We start from the raw sequence: 16,396 nt of genomic DNA, 5'->3' as shown, positions 1-16,396 counted from the left end.
AGAAAATAATAGAATAGAAAAAAAAGTATAGACTATAATAGAATAGAATTAAAAAAAAACAATAGAATAGAAAGAATATAACCTTTTTACAAAACTCAAATAGAATCAATTCGAATTTGAATAGAATAGAAAACAATAGATTAGAATAGAATAGAAAATAACAGAATAGGATAGAAACAATGAATTGAAAAAAATATAACCATCTTCCGAAATTCGAATATCAAATAAAATAAATGTATATAGACAAAGAATAGAATATAAAAGAAGAATATAATAGACATTAAAATAAAAGAATAGACAAGACAAATAAGAAAACAATTGAATTAAACTAGAAAAAGAAGTGTGTACAGTAGATCTGAGCTGAAATAAATTCATACTGAGCGACATACAATGGTGACACACAATAAAAATACCTGGTTTGCAGGTGCGTTTGCAGTCTTCCTTAGTAAGAAAATTGTTTCCATTTCCTTGACAACCGCCATAGATGAAGTCTTTGCAAGTTTTTGTCTCCTGATCATAGTAATAGCGCGGTATGTACATCTGACATGGACCGCTAACTGAAGGCAAGCCACAACTTATAGCTGAGAAAAAAAGAAAAAACACATAAAACAAATAAATGCCTCGATATCGAATAGTAATAAAAAAAGATATTACCGTGACTATTGTAACAAATTTCTGCTAGGGTGGATATACCACTAATGAATAACAAATAAATCAATAGTAGCAAAATTGTTTTAGTTTCCGTGACAGCCGCCATAGATAAAAGGCTTGCAAGTGCCCGTCTTCTGATCGTAGTAATAGCGCGGTATGTGCCCCTTACATGGACCGGGGGCTAGAGGCTGGTCACAGACTAGAACTTGAAAGAAACACCTAAATATCAAATATCAATGGAAGAGATAATCTGCTATCAATCTATCCAATGAAGAGCTGAGAACCCCAAGCAAAGGAAGAGCGCGTTCTCGACGTGGGCCTTTCCAGGGCTCAGGTAAGTAAAACGGGGGGCTTGGGGGCCGGTAATTGTCAGATTTTTTCACCTTAAATGGGTTGTAAAGGAATTTATCTTTTCATAATAAGCATCCTTTACCTGCAGACATTCCTCTTTTCACTTCCTCATTGTTCGTTTTTGCTCAGAAGTTGCTCTATTTCTTCTCTGTTCTGTTCACTTTCTGCTTGTCTGATTTTACTGACCACAGTGAAGGGAGGCTTTACTGCGGTGGTCAGTAACGTGCTCACCCCCTCCTGGGAAGTACATCTGTGCGGCAGGACGCTCTCTACGTGTTAGAGACTTCAAGGAGGTGTGAATTACTGGGCATGCCGCAATGCATACTGGGAAATGTAGTTCTTACATGAACGAACGCCGCAAACCAGGAAGTGAATGAGAGAACAGAAACTAGAACGCCGGAGGTGATATAGATGAAGGAATTTAATAGGTATTTACTCTTTTTTTTAACAGAATCATTACACTATTCTGTCTGTCTACCTTGCAGACATTAATTTTAGGCAAAAAAATGTTTTCCTTTATAACTCCTTTAATGCATCCTATTACAACCCCTTTAAAGTTTAACCACTTGAACAGCAGCGGCGGCCAGTCCATAAGGGGCACATGGGCGTAGTTCCCCTAATCTCAATGCGGGGAGCCAGAGGTTTCTATGAGTTTTCTTTTTTTTGAAGCACATGATTAGAGGCTGGGGCAATAATTGGCTTAAAAAATGCTGGGCTCTCCGCCCCAAACCCACACACTTGTGACATTAGCAAATCAATATTTGCTATTGTCTTCTGGCTTCTCCTCCTGGCCAATCAGGACACAAGGTAGATCTTTAAGCAAAGTTTCAGTCCCCCAAACAGAAAAATGTGTTTTATTTTTTTCAAATTTTTCTGTATTTTTTTGTTTACATAGCAAAAGAATAAAAACAGTGGTGATTACATACCACAGAAAATAAAGTGCTATCTATTATGCCGCGTACAGACGGTCGTTTTTTGTGATGGAAAAAAAACGACGTTTTAAATCATGAAATAAAACGACGTTTTTGAAACATAATTTTCAAAGACGAAGTTGCCTACACACCATCGTTTTTTCACAATGCTCTAGCAAAGCGAGGTTACGTTTCACCACTTTTTTCCATTGAAGCTCGCTTCATAACTAGCTTCTGGGCATGCGCGGGTTTAAAAACGTTGTTTTAAACGTCGTTTTTTGCTACACACGGTCAATTTCTGTGAAACAAAAAACGACGTTTTGAAAAACGTCGTTTTTCAGAAGACATAAAACAACGTTTTCCCCACACACGATCATTTTAAATTACGTTTTCAAAAACGTCGTTTTTTTTTTCATCACAAAAAACGACCGTGAGGTTCATTTAGTTCTGAACTGAAATTCAGACAAATTTTCATTTTTCGGAAATTCGGATGTATCCGAATTACAAAAGTACAGAATTTTAATTAAACCGAAATAAAGAAAAAAAATCGGCCAAAATTTGAATTCAAACCATTTTCTAATCGTTTTTGAATACTTTTCTAATACAAATAGTTTTCAAATTCGAAATGGTTTTCCAATTCCCAAAGAAATAAAATAGAATAGAGAATAAAGGAATAGAATAGAAAACAAATAATGGACTAGAAAAGAATAACAGAAAAAAAAATAGAATATTATAGAGTAAAACAGAACTAAATAAAATAGAAAATAAAACAAAAGAATAGACTAGAACATAATAGCAACAAATAGAATAGAACATAGAAAGAATATAACCATCTTCTGAAATTTGAATAAATAGAAATAGAAATAGAATACATTTGAATAGAAAAAGAATAGAAAAGAGTAGAACAAACAAATAAAAAAACAATTGAATTAAACTAGAAAAGTGTGTACAGTAAATCTGAGCTGAAATAAATTCATACTGAGCGACATACAATGATGACACACAATAAAAATACCTGATTGGCAGGAGCGTTCGCAGTCTTCCTTAGTAAGAAAATTGTTTCCATTTCCTTGACAACCACCATAGATGAATTCTTTGCAAGTTTTTGTCTTCTGATCATAGTAATAGCGCTCTTTGTACATCTTACATGGACCGGTGTCTGAAGGCTGGTCACAGACTAGAAATGGAAAGAAACACCTAAATATCAAATATCAATGGAAGAGATAATTGGTGATAAAGATGACTGTTAGAACCTTACTGAAAAGTCTCATGGAGGATGGAAGACACTTGCCTCATATTCTTCTTTGGTAAGAAAAGTGTTTGTATTTTTACTTGACAACCACCATAGCTAATGTAGCACTACCTCCGAAGGAGCTGCTGGTTTGTTTGGGTGGCACGTTACCTCATCTAAGGGTGTATGGTGGATGTAGCATTAACAGAATGTCCACGACAGGTGTCTTTTTCTGTGCTCTTTTTTACCCAGCCGGGCAAAAACAATAAAACTTTGTGGTGATAGAAGAGTTGAAGTAGAAGGAGAAATAGCAGATTCAGGCGTATCAAAAGGCAAACAGTCCTGCTTCCAACAACACTTATTCTTCTTCGCCACTCCAGCCAGAGTGGGTATAGTGTACCTGGACAGGCTTCTCTCACTGACCTGGCAGCCAGAGTATCACTCGGAACTTAGAGGGAAAGTCTCTGCCACAGACCCTCCTTAGGATTGAGGTAGCAGAGGTAATCCTCCTTGGAAGACTTTGACCTGGGTCTCCTTCAGGTAGTTTACAGGTGACCGACTGACAGGTAACCAACGTCTATCCTTTCAGTATTCGGTTCCCTTGATCCCCGGTGGATTGTCGAAACCCTATTGGATTGCCAGCCTCTCTTGGGTCTCCTCAGATGGACTCCTCACCGAACAGCTATCTCACTTGGGATCTTCTCAGAATTGGGGATCCAGTCGATTACTGGGGCCCCACCACAGCTTTAAATGTTCCGGGCCAACATGGTCCCGGAACCAGGAACACCGCGTGGCAGGCGCACCCCGGTCGGGTAGACCATTTTGCCAGGGCGCCGTGATGAAGTCACCCTAAAGGTGGGTGCCACACTCGAAGAAGAACCCAGACCAATGGCGTCTGTCTTATAAATACCCTCCCCCCAGCATGCACAGCGAGGAGAAACCCTTCCGATAGGCTGCTGGGGAAAAGCACCCAAACCTCGACTCCACTGCTGCCACCCATCGTCCAGGGGTGGAAACAGCACCCCAGGAACAACAGAGCAAACCCACAGCACAGCCAAGCCAAGACAGAGACCCAATTCGAACAGACTAACTGGATCAGAGCCACTCAACTCTCCGATCCCCCTCCAAATCCAACAAAGCATCGGTACTTGGAGATAATCAGGCGATACACACTCCCCCCACTTGAATAGACACTGTCCTTAGTGTCCCAAAAACTGGTGTTCAAGCCTGAACACCTGTCCTAAATCTGCTTTAACAGGAAAGGAAGAGATAGAAAAGATAGAAAATTATAAAAATATAAAACATTACTCTGTACAATTATTCACAGTGATGCATTATGACATTACACATTCCAGACTATTTATCCTGCCCCATTCTCTGACAGTTTTGATAGATGATCAATAACTTGAAAGAAACAAAATGGAAGATAATACACAAAATATACATCAGTATACATCTAAAGTCACTGAGGGTGAAATTGAAGCTGCACCTCTGCCAGCTAAGGCGAAGCCTCCTTTTCCTCCCAAAGAGACACATCAAAATAAGTGCTAAGATTTTCTCAAACTGCAAGGGCTTAGGAGAAAATATGAACAAGTTATTCTTTCTGCAGTGGTAGAAGTTGCAGAACATAAGTGCGCTGGTACTACCAACATAAGGCAGTCCATGCTCAAATCAGAGCAATCAGAGAGGGAAAAAAAAACTTTCTTCTGTCCTTTTTTTCTTGCCGTGATGAAACCGCCGGGACCCTTATCTTACTAACTTATCATATCCCCCCGAAGTTCTGCACATACGGCCAAATGTGGATCCGGAAGAAAATGAAAACAAAAACTGAAAAGGGGTGATCACTCCCGTCCATGATTTCCTCAATAGCAGCAGCAACAGAGAAAAGACACTGTAGGTACGGGTTCTACAGGTAAAATCTCGGGTCAGGCAAAGTGATGATGTCCCCTTCGTTATTCATTGTGGTAATTGAATAAACACGATCCACTTTTCCGGAGCTTTTGATGACCACTCTGTCACTGTAAATGTACTGGCCAGGGCTACATTACTTTCGGCAACCTTCAAACCGGTGGCCGATACAGATGAAAGCATACTCAGTGCCGCGATCGACCTTCGGTACTTCCAAATATTCCCATATTACATCCTTGCACCACTCCTCTCTCATTTATTCAATTTGTGTCACGTAGGGAAATTCCCACCCGGAGTCCTAGGCTACCTTCCTCATTACTATGCGCTGAAGGCAAGGCAGTTTCAGTATGGTACAGGGGTGTCCAAGTCCTGACATGACAATGGCAGGTGCTCTTTTCGCTACAGGCAATGCAGCGGGTATGGGAGCAGTCTCTCTGGCAGCACTGGTACTTGGCACCGCAACTCCGCAAGTTAGCTGCAGGATATCTGCTTGTGGTGCGGTATTCCGGGAGCGTCTTTTGTGTTTGCGGGGTTTGGAAGCATGGGAGTTTCTGCCCACTGTGATTCGGGCATCTCCGGCTCAAACCCTTGATCATCCCCCACATTGGAGGAAGAGTGGTACTCTTCAGCAGGTAAGCAGACACGCACTTTAGTAGGGGTATTGACCTTGTCCTTGGACTTGTATTTGTCTTGACCGGGGCAACGCTCTCCCTGGAACCCTTGTCATGTCCACACATCGGTAGGCCTCATCCACAGCCGTGGGAGACCTTGACTGGGCCCATTTTCCCAGAGGTGAGCCATGCGGGGACCACTGCCATACACACTGTTTCGGTGGCAGCATCCACCTTTAGAGTAGGTACATTATCTTTGTTTTCGGTATCGCTTACTTCTGGCAACACCATTGGAGTAGCAGTTGACGACATGGTGACTGCAGCGGTGGCAGGTGTAGGCCTCTTCTTCCGTAGTCACCGTTCCAGTGACCCAATCCACTCGATATTCTCGAGGAAACCCTGTTGGTTGTTCCACATGGAACAAATATTCCCGACACTTCTTGCACCGAGCAAAGGGCAGGATCCAGACAGCTAGCTCCGCACAGCAGGGGCAGGACAGTCCAAGGCCCTCAGTGCCACCAATAGAGAACAGCACAAACCTCCCCAGAGACCCAATTCAAACAGACTAACTGGATCAGAGCAACTCAACTCTCCGATCCCCCTCCAAATCCAAAAAAGCACCGGTACTTGGAAGTAACCAGGCGCTACACTAAATATCTGGCAAATACCTGTCACCTTATCATAGTAATAGCGTTCTACGTACGGCTTACATGAACTGATTTTTAGAGGCAAGTCACAGGCAATGGAAAAAGAGATAAATAGTGGAATCCATGAGTATGTCCTGTGATATGAACTACATTTTATATGCAAATAAATGTACACCACTGATAATGCTGTCTTGTTCCAGGTAACATCTGGGAACAGAAGCCGGTCAAAGAAAGATCTGGAATGTCTCTCTTTGAGCTTACAACACATAGACAGTAACCAAACCAGTGTTCATTTTGTTTACTAAATTAACACGATTTTAGTTGATTAAATACAACTAAAACTGAAATGCAGATGACTAAAATACGACTAAAATGGGATTTTAGTCAAAATGCTATGACTAAAACTATATCGAAAATTGGCATCAAAATGAAAACTACTCTGCTGGTCATTCCTAAGCAGCAACACAATTCCATTCAGAGTCTATACCAATGGCACATTAAAGTTTAAACATGTGTAGCGCCTGGTTACTTTGAAGTAACGGTGCTATTTAAATTTAGAGGGAGATCAGAGTGTAGTTAAACTCTGAACCAAATTGTTATGTGCAAAACAGGGTCTCTGTCTCAGCTTGGCTGTGCTGTGGGCTCATTCTGTGGTGCTGGGGTGTTCTTCCCACCCCTGTGCAGTAGATGGCAGCAGTGGAGTCAAGGTTTGGGTGCTCTTCCCCAGCAGCCAATCAGGAGGGTGTACCCTCGCTGTGCATGCTGGGGGAGGGTATTTGTGGGGCAGACGCCATTGGTTCTGGGTCTTCTTCGTCCAGTGTGGCACCCACCTTTAGGGTGGCCACATCACGGCGCGCCGGCGTTGTTGCTTACCGGGCCGGGGCGTGCGTGCTATGCGGTGTTCCTGGTTCCGGGACCACGTTGGCCCGGAGCATTTGAGCAGCGAACAGACTAACTGGATCAGAGCCACTCAACTCTCCGATCCCCCTCCAAATCCAAAAAAGCACCGGTACTTGGAAGTAACCAGGCGCTACACTAAATATCTGGCAAATACCTGTCACCTTATCATAGTAATAGTGTTCTACGTACGGCTTACATGGACTGATTTTTGGAGGCAAGTCACAGGCAATGGAAAAATAGATACATAGTGGTATCCATGAGTCTGTCCTGTGATATGAACTACATTTTATATGCAAATTAATGTTCACCACTGATAATGCTCTCTTGTTCCAGGTAACATCTGGGAACAGAAGGCGGTCAAATAAAGACCTGGCATGTCTCTTTTTGAGCTTACAACACATAGACACAGTGGTGTATTTAGGTTTTGTGCTGCCCTAGGCCTGACTAAACTTACGCACCCCCTAATTCAAATATGACCCAACCCTTCCTGTCAAGGCCACACCCCTTCCTTTTTAAGACCCGCCCTGTCAGCGGGCAGGAAGCTGGGCAGCGAATCCAATTAGAGTTGCTCTCTCTTCGGCTGACACAGGGGGGAGATATAGACAGCCCGCAGCTCTCCTCTCGCTGTCACAGCGCCGCTGCTCTATTTGCTAGAGAACTGTGACAGGGAGAGGAGAGCTGTATGTATATCTCTCCCCTGATCCCCTTTCTGTCAGCAGAGAGAGAGAGACTAAATGGATTTGCAGCGCCCAGCTTCTTGCCCGCTGTTTCCCTCCCCATGATCGGCAACATTAGAGGGCCAATCAGAGAATCACTGGTGTGGGGGGTGGTGGCTTGACAGCGCCTACTTAAACTGCTTCCTGGCCCCCGCAAACCACTGCACTGCTAAGCTGTAGTCCCCTGATGGTGGCCCTGCATGCAGGAGTCGGGAGAAGGTCACGGGTGCTGTTTTCGTGGGGGGGGCGGCTCTTTTGACGCCCCCCGCAAAGTGTCGCCCTAGGCCTGGGCCTTGTTGGCCTAGGCCAAAACACAGCACTGCATAGACAGTAAGCGAACCAGTGTTCATTTCGGCGACTAAATTAACACTATTTCAGTAGACTAAAATACGACTAAAATTAAAATACGACTAAAATGGCATTTTAGTCAAAAGACTATGAGTAAAACTTAATCAAAAATTGACATCAAAATAAATACTACTCTGCTGGCCATTTCTAAATTGGCAACACAATCCCATCCAGAGCTATATTATAATGGCACATTAAAGTGATACTAAAAAGTTCAAATTGTATTTCTTAAAAACAACAAACATGTTATATTTACCTCCACTGTGCAGCTCGTTTTGCACAGAGTGGCCCCGAACGCCATTTTCTGGGGTCCCTCGGTGGCTCTACCGGCTCCTCCTAGCTTCAGATAGCCCCCTCTGGGAAGCGCTCTCCCAAGGGGGTTACCTTGGGGGTTTGCTCCCGAGGCCTGCATTCGGCGTCCATAGCAGTGGAGTGCAGGACTTGGCCCCGCCCCCGGCGCCCGCACCATTTGATTTGATTGACAGCAGCGCAAGCCAATGGCTTAGCTGCTTTCAATCTATCCAATAAAGAGCCGAGAACCCCCCGCAAAAGGAAGAGCGCATTCTCGACGCTGGACTTTTCAGGGCTCAGGTGGGGGTCGGTAATTGTCAGATGTTTTTTCACCTGACGTCGTTGACTTTGTGCGGAGATATCTAAATGATACGATTCTGTGCACAATTAGAACAAATATATCGGTAGTTCCGCCGCTTGATCGTTCTTATAGGCAACGGGAGGGGACGTCCCCCCTTCCACCGCCATCCGGTGCTTCTCTGGGCTCTTCTGTGCCATCGGGGGCCTGAAGAAAGAATCGTCCGGATTATGAGCACAGAGATTTCTAGTGACCAGATGGTCACCAGTCATCTCTATGACCGTTGGAGGCCCAAACACGACGTTATGACGTCACGCCCGGGTTCCCAGATGTAAACAAAGCCGCAATCGCAGCTGTCAGCATGAGATCTGTGAATTATTTTCCTTGATTTCTTGCTTTCCAGCCTGGAGGAGAGATGTGGGGTCTTATTGACCCCGCATCTCTCACAATAGATTCCTATTACAAGGGATGTTTACATTCCTTGTAATAGGAATACAAGTGATCCAAATATTTTTTCCAAAAAAGTGTAAAAATTTAAAAAATAGGTAAAAAAAAAATTCAAATGCCCCTGTCTCCAGCAACTTGCGATCAGAAGCAAACACGCACGTAAATCCCGCCCACATATGTAAACGCCATTTAAACCACACATGGGAGATATCACTGTGTGTATTAGAGCGTGTGCAACAATTCTAGCACTAGACGTCCTCTTTGACTCTAAACTGGTAACCTGTAAAAAAAATTATATTGTCACCTATGGAGATTTTTAAGTACAGAAGTTTGGCGCCATTCCATGAGTGTGCGCAATTTTACAGCTTGACATGTTGGGTATCTATTTACTCGGCGTAACATCATCTTTCACATTGTACAAAAAATTTGGCCTAACTTTACTGATTTGTTATTTTTTAGTTCATGAAAATTATTGCGCAAATACCGTGCAAGACCACCATTTTATTCCCTATGGTGTCTGTTAAAAAAACATATATAAGTAATATATGAGTAATTTTCTAGCAAAACAATTATGATTTTTACATGAAGGAGAGATATGCCAGAATAGGCCCGGTATGGAGGTGGTTAAAGAGGCAGCCGGTCTAAAAAGAGGCACAGGAACGGCGTCCCCCTAAACTCAATGAGGGAAACCAGACTCATAGGTTTCTATGAGGTTTTTTTTTTTAAGCACATGATTAGAGCCTGGGGCTCTTATTGGCTTCAAAAAAGTTGGGCTCTGCGCCCCGAACCCACCCACTTGTGACGTTAGCAAATCAATATTCGCTCTTGTCTTCCGACTTCTCCTCCCGGCCAATCAGGACAGGAGGTGTATCTTAAAGCGAAGTGCAAAGTTTCAGTCCCCCAAACAGAAACAAAGAAATGTGAGTTTTATTTTTTTCAACATTTTCAGTATTTTTTGCTGTTTACATAGCAAAATAATAAGCGGTGATTACATACCACAGAAAAAAAGTGCTTTCTGTTAGACATGTGCGGTTCATTTTGCTCCAAACTGAAATTCGGACAATTTTATTTTTTTTGGAAATTCGGATGTATCCGAATTACAATAGTACAGAATTTTAATTAAACCGAAATAACAAAAAAAAATTCGGGCAAAATTTGAATTCAAAACATTTTCAAATCATTTTTGAATACTTTTCTAATACGAATAGTTTTCAAATTCGAAACGGTTTTCCAATTTCCAAAGAGAATAAAATAGAATGGAATAGAATAGAAAAAAAGAAATAGAATAGAAACAAATAATGGACTAGAAAAGAATATAACAGAAAAAAAAGAATATAATATAATAGATTAAAACAGAACAAAATAGAATAGAAAATACAACAAAAGAATAGACAAGAATATAATAGCAACAAATAGAATAGAACATAGAAAGCGTATAACCATCTTGTGAAATTCGAATTTCTAATAGAATAAATTTGATTTCAAATACATAAGAAAATAAATAGAAAAAAAATATAGAAAAGACTATAATAGAATAGAAAAGAATAGAATAAAAAAAACAATAGAATAAAAAGAATATAACCTTTCCCAAAATTCAAATAGAATCAATTTGAACTTTGCATAGAATAGAAAAGAGTAGATTAGAATAGAATATAAAATAACAGAACAGTATAGAAAAAAACAGACTAGAAAGAATATAACTATCTTCTGAAATTCGAAAATAAAATAGAATACATTTGAATAGAAAAAGAATATAAAATAATAGAAAAGAGAAGAATAGAAAATAAAATAATAGAAAAGAGAAGAATAGAAAATAAAATACAATAATAGAATAGAAAAGAATAAACTAGAATACAACAAATAAAAAACAATAGAATTAAACTGGAAAAAGAAGTGTGTACAGTAAATCTGAGCTGAAATAAATTCATACTGAGCGACATACAATGGTGACACACAATAAAAATACCTGGTTGGCAGGAGCGTTCGCAGGCTTCCTTAGTAAGAAAATTGTTTCCATTTCCTTGACAACCGCCATAGATGAATTTTTTGCAAGTTTTTGTCTTCTGATTATAATAATAGCGATCTATGTGCATCCTACATGGACCGCGTTTTGGAGGCTGGTCACAGACTAGAAATGGAAAGAAACACCTAAATATCAAATATCAATGGAAGAGATAATTGGTGATAAAGATGACTGTTAGAACCTTTCTGAAAAGTTTCATGGAGGATGGAAGACACTTGTCTCACAGTCTTCTTTGGTAAGAAAAGTGTTTGTATTTTTACTTGACAACCGCCATAGCTAAATACCTGGCAAATACCCGTCTCCTTATCATAGTAATAGCGTTCGACATACGCTTTACATGGACTGATTTTTGGAGGCAAATCACAGGCAATGGAAAAATAGATAAAGAGTGGAATCCATGAGTCTGTCCTGTGATATCAACTACATTTTATATGCAAATGAATGTTCACCACTGATAATGCTCTCTTGTTCCAGGTAACATCTGGTAACAGAAGCTGGTCAAAGAAAGACCAGGCATGTCTCTGAGCTTCGAGCTTACAACACATAGGGCCAGATTCTGGTAGTTTTCCCGCGGCCATAGCGTAAGCCATTTACACTACGCCGCCCCAACTTACTGGAGCAAGTGCCATATTTCTCAAGCACTTGCCCAGGCCCGGCGTATCCCTGCGTATTTCAAAGGGGGCGGCTTATATTTAAATTAAGCGCGCCCCCATTCCGATCGAACTGCGCATGCGCCGGGCTAAAAATAGCCCAGTGCACATGCTCCAGTTCTCGGCGGAAAACGTCATTGACACCGACGTGTGCGTCATTGACGTAAAGTCGTATTCAAGAACGACTTACGAAAACGACGTACCCGATGGGAAAAGACGACGCGGACCCGACGCCATACTTAACATTGCATACGTCGGACTGGCGTAAGGTTACCCCTCATATAGCAGGGGTAACCTTACGCTTACGCAACCGACGTAAGCGACGGTTACGCGACGCGATTTCGTTCGGGAATCGGGGTATCAGGCTCATTTGCATAAACAAATGAGACCTGAACGTAAACGCCACCTAGCGGCCGGCGGCGAATTACATTTAAGATCCGACAGTGTAAGTGACTTACACATGTCGGATCTTCAGCGTATCTATGCGAAAATGATTCTAGGAATCACTCGCATAGATACGCGGGTCAAAAAAGAGAGATACGATGGAGTTTCCTGAGATACTCCGTCGTAACTCTTCTGAGAATATGGCCCATAGACAGTAACCGAACCAGTGTTCATTTCTTCGACTAAATTAAGACGATTTTAGTCGACTAAAACTAAAATGCAGATGTCTAAAATGGCATTTTAGTCAAAAGACTATGACTAAAACTAAATCGAAAATTGACATCAAAATGAACACTACTCTGCTGGCCATTTCTAAATCGGCAACACAATTCCATCCAGAGCCTATAAAAAAGGCACATTAATGTTTAAACATGTATTGCACTATTCCACTACCACATAAGGATAAGTAAGGGACATCTACTAAGCTCTTGAAAGAGAAAAAATTATGAAAAAGGATTTTCTTATATTTAATTTTTAATGTTGGTAATATATTCAGGTAATATGTGCAATGGCATTACAGCCAACAGAGGATACAGTTTGTTTTTTTGTATTTTAAAGCTGCACTTGTCAAAAAGCAAGATTTTATTTTGTTTAAGAAATTTGGGTTTGTTTATAAAGATGCTAAAATCTGTGGGCCAGATTCAGATAGGAGATACGACGGCGTATCTCCTGATACGCCGTCGTATCTCTAAGGCCGGCCGGTCGTATCTATGTGCCTGATTCAGAGAATCAGTTACGCATAGATATCCCTAAGATCCAACAGGTGTAACTGTGTTACACCGTCGGATCTTAGGCTGCAATTCCAGGCCGGCCGCTAGGTGGCGCTTCCGTATCTTTTTTCTGCGTCGAATATGCAAATGAGGAGTTACGTTGATTCCGAAACGAACGACCGCCCGGCGTATTTTTTTTACGTCGTTTGCGTTCGGCTTTTTCCGGCGGAAAGTTACCCCTGCTATATGAGGGGTATGTGCGGCGTATCCTATGTTAAGTAGGGCCGTCGTTCCCACGCCAAGTTTTGAATTTTTTACGTTGTTTGCGTAAGTCGTTCGCGAATACGGCCGGACGTAATTTACGTTAACGTCGAAACCAATGACGTCCTTGCGACGTCATTTGGAGCAGTGCACGCTGGGACGCGCCTGATTTAAATATTACACGCCCCCTACCCGCCGAATTTGAATTCAGCCGGGGGATTTACGCTACGCCGCCGCAACTTTACAGGCAAGTGCTTTCTGAATAAAGCATTTGCCTCAAAAACTTGCGGCGGCGTAACGTAAATCAGATAGGTTACGCGGATCTAAAGATCCGCTAACCTATCTGAATCCGGCCCTGAGTTTTTAGTACATGTTCAAACCTTAATACCATAAATAATAACATGTTATTCGATTTTTACTGCAGGCGTATATAATTAGTTTGGAGAAATGGTTACATTTCTAATGCATTACAATTTACCTAAACCCATTTGATTTTAGTTGACTAAAATGTATGAGATTTTAGTCGGCTAATATGTATTGGAGATTTTAGTCAACTAAAATATGACTAAAATAATTCAGATGACTAAAATACAACTAAAACTAAAATGTCATTTTAGTCAAAAGACTATGGCTGAATCGAAATCTAAATTTGAATTCGAAAATTAACACTGAACCGAACACGCTCAGCTGAGATTAGTCAGCAGAGCTCCAGGGGAAAAAAAAAATATGGTCCACGGGATTGGGAATCGATCCCAGTCTTTCCCAGTAAAACCAACCCCAGTACATAAAAGTGGCAATCACCCCAATCTATAACTGGCCTATGCAGCAAGGTGCACATGGAAGAGCAAAGCACATCACAAACAAAAGATTTCCCAGCATACTTACCGACCAGCCCGTAAAACAACCAAATCAGACCTGTCTAACAGTTTATGGGAAAAACCCTCTGTTTTTTAATGTAAACTGTTAGACAGGCCAATGTGGTTGTTTTGCAGGCTGGTCGGTAAGTGTGCTGGGAAATCTTTTGTTTGTTTGTGATCAGCCCCATTACATGTTTTGTAAAGAACAGGCAAAGATCCAGGTTTCTATACGAAAAGGGACCATAAAGCCACAAAATTCCCATCTTTTCTAGACAACATAGTAAATTTTACAAAATAAATATATATCATATATATATATATATATATATATATATATATATACACACATGTATGTCGGCAAAACTGACCTTGAGCTGTAGAGAATGAGATGATCTGAACCACCAACAGACTGGCAGCAATCACAGCAAGGGAACGTAGAGTTGTCATGTTGAAGTCGTGTCCACCAAAAGCAATGAAGAGTCAGTGTTGCTCCGTAGACTGTGTATGATCCCAGATTCCCGATGGATATTTATAGAGAGGAGAGACCACACCCACAGCAAGACCGGACAGGTCTATTGGTCTGCCCCTGGGAGTGGTCTCAATACCTCTGTTGGAGGGAGCTCATCTCCAATATTTTTCTTCACAGTCAGCATCAGAATTTGCATTGCATAAAATAATTGACTTCAAAAAGGTTGGGCTCTGCTCCCCGAACCCACCCACTTGTGACATTAGCGAATCAATATTTGCTATTGTCTTCCAGCTTCTCCCGGGCCAATCAAGACAGGAGGTGGGTCTTAAAGCGGAGTTCCAGTCCCCCAAACATTTTTTTAAAAGACTGCTCTGTAATTGTCAAAACCTGTAAATGAACATTTCTAACATGTCATATTTATTGCGCTTTGACTTTCTTGAAAAATAGTTTGCTACTCACAGATCTCGGAAGCAGGCAGGTTCCATTTTGGCTGTGGGCATCTGAAGCCCTCCTGTGTTCATTAGTGATGGCCAGTTCATGAACGAATCGTTCTTTTGAACCGTTTTTTTTTTTTTTTCAGTGAACTGGATGAATTGATTCATCTGACTGAACTGATCCGTTTGAAACAGTTCACTATGGAGTCAATAGCACAGCAGAGCAGGTCTGGTAATCTGATCCTAGAGTGAGAGCGCTCAGCCCCTCCCTGCAACCAATCAGCCGACTCACAGCACACTGAACTGGATATAAACTTAAAGCGTTTGTTAACCCAACAAAAAAAAATGTTGATTCTGGTCCCTTAAACCAGATTACAGAGCACAGCGCTTGTGCTATGTAATCTGCCCCCCTCTAAACTGTAAACCCCCCAAACCTACCACTTCCTGTATGCCTTCTCTAATCAGACCACGATAACCAGCCCTGCCCTGATCCCGGTGGTCAAAGCCTCTGTGATAGGCTGCTGTCCCCTCTGCTCTCCTCTCTCTCCCCCCTCACCCCCTCCTTCCTCCTTGTCATTGCTCTCTCTATCTGTCTCCGGGCCAGCCCCGACCCCCTCAACGCTATTATTTTAATATTAAAATTAAAATGTTGTCACTGCCAGCATCTCTATTAGAGGCTGGCATAGCACACTATGTGCGTTTTATTCAAAATGAGCGCTGTAAATACTGTATATCAGCCGTCTTCAGGCTGGTCACGTGACGCGCAGCCGATTTCCAGCTCTGATAGATGTCTTCTATCACAACTTTTTTTATTGTGAAGCAAACAACAAATAGGACAAAATAACAGAACTAGAAAAGCTACAATTTCTGGGGAAATTGTGAAGTGTTCTTGCCTCCACCAGTAGTCTACAACTGGAGTGGGCGGAGTAACTGTGTGGTTGGAGTGGCTAGAGTAACTGTGGAAACTGTGTAAATCCGTAAGAAAAAGTTGAAGAAGTATAGTATGAATAGTAGGTATGGTTTTAATGGGTTTTTTTTTTTTTTAAATGTTTTATTCAAAAATGATTTTATTTAACTTTTGTTTTATTTTATTTTTTCCAAAATAATTGTATTTTATTTATTTATTTTTAAAAATCAAAAATGTTTTTATTTTTTTTCAAAAATGATTTTTTTTTTTTAAATAAATTATTTTATTTTTATTTTTTCAAAAATGATTTATTTTTCCAAAAGGATTTTTT

General features: G+C 41.2%; 1 protein-coding gene across 1 annotated transcript in view; it reads right to left on the bottom strand.

Annotated features, from left to right (window-relative positions):
• The window catches only part of LOC120939904 (papilin-like), an 87,139-nt gene extending 72,282 nt beyond the window's left edge, over positions 1 to 14,857 (bottom strand). The window contains exons 1-3 of the mRNA XM_040352333.1: positions 14,624 to 14,857; positions 11,277 to 11,438; positions 2,929 to 3,090 (exon numbers count right to left, since the gene is read on the bottom strand). Of these exons, the coding sequence (XP_040208267.1) occupies positions 2,929 to 3,090; positions 11,277 to 11,438; positions 14,624 to 14,702 (403 nt within the window). The 5' untranslated portion in view covers positions 14,703 to 14,857. The remainder of the gene's footprint in view (positions 1 to 2,928; positions 3,091 to 11,276; positions 11,439 to 14,623) is intronic.
• Positions 14,858 to 16,396: the final 1,539 nt, after the last annotated feature.

This window comes from Rana temporaria, chromosome 5 (assembly GCF_905171775.1).
Source record: "Rana temporaria chromosome 5, aRanTem1.1, whole genome shotgun sequence".
Lineage (NCBI taxonomy): Eukaryota > Metazoa > Chordata > Amphibia > Anura > Ranidae > Rana > Rana temporaria.
This window is presented reverse-complemented; position numbering and strand designations above follow the sequence as displayed.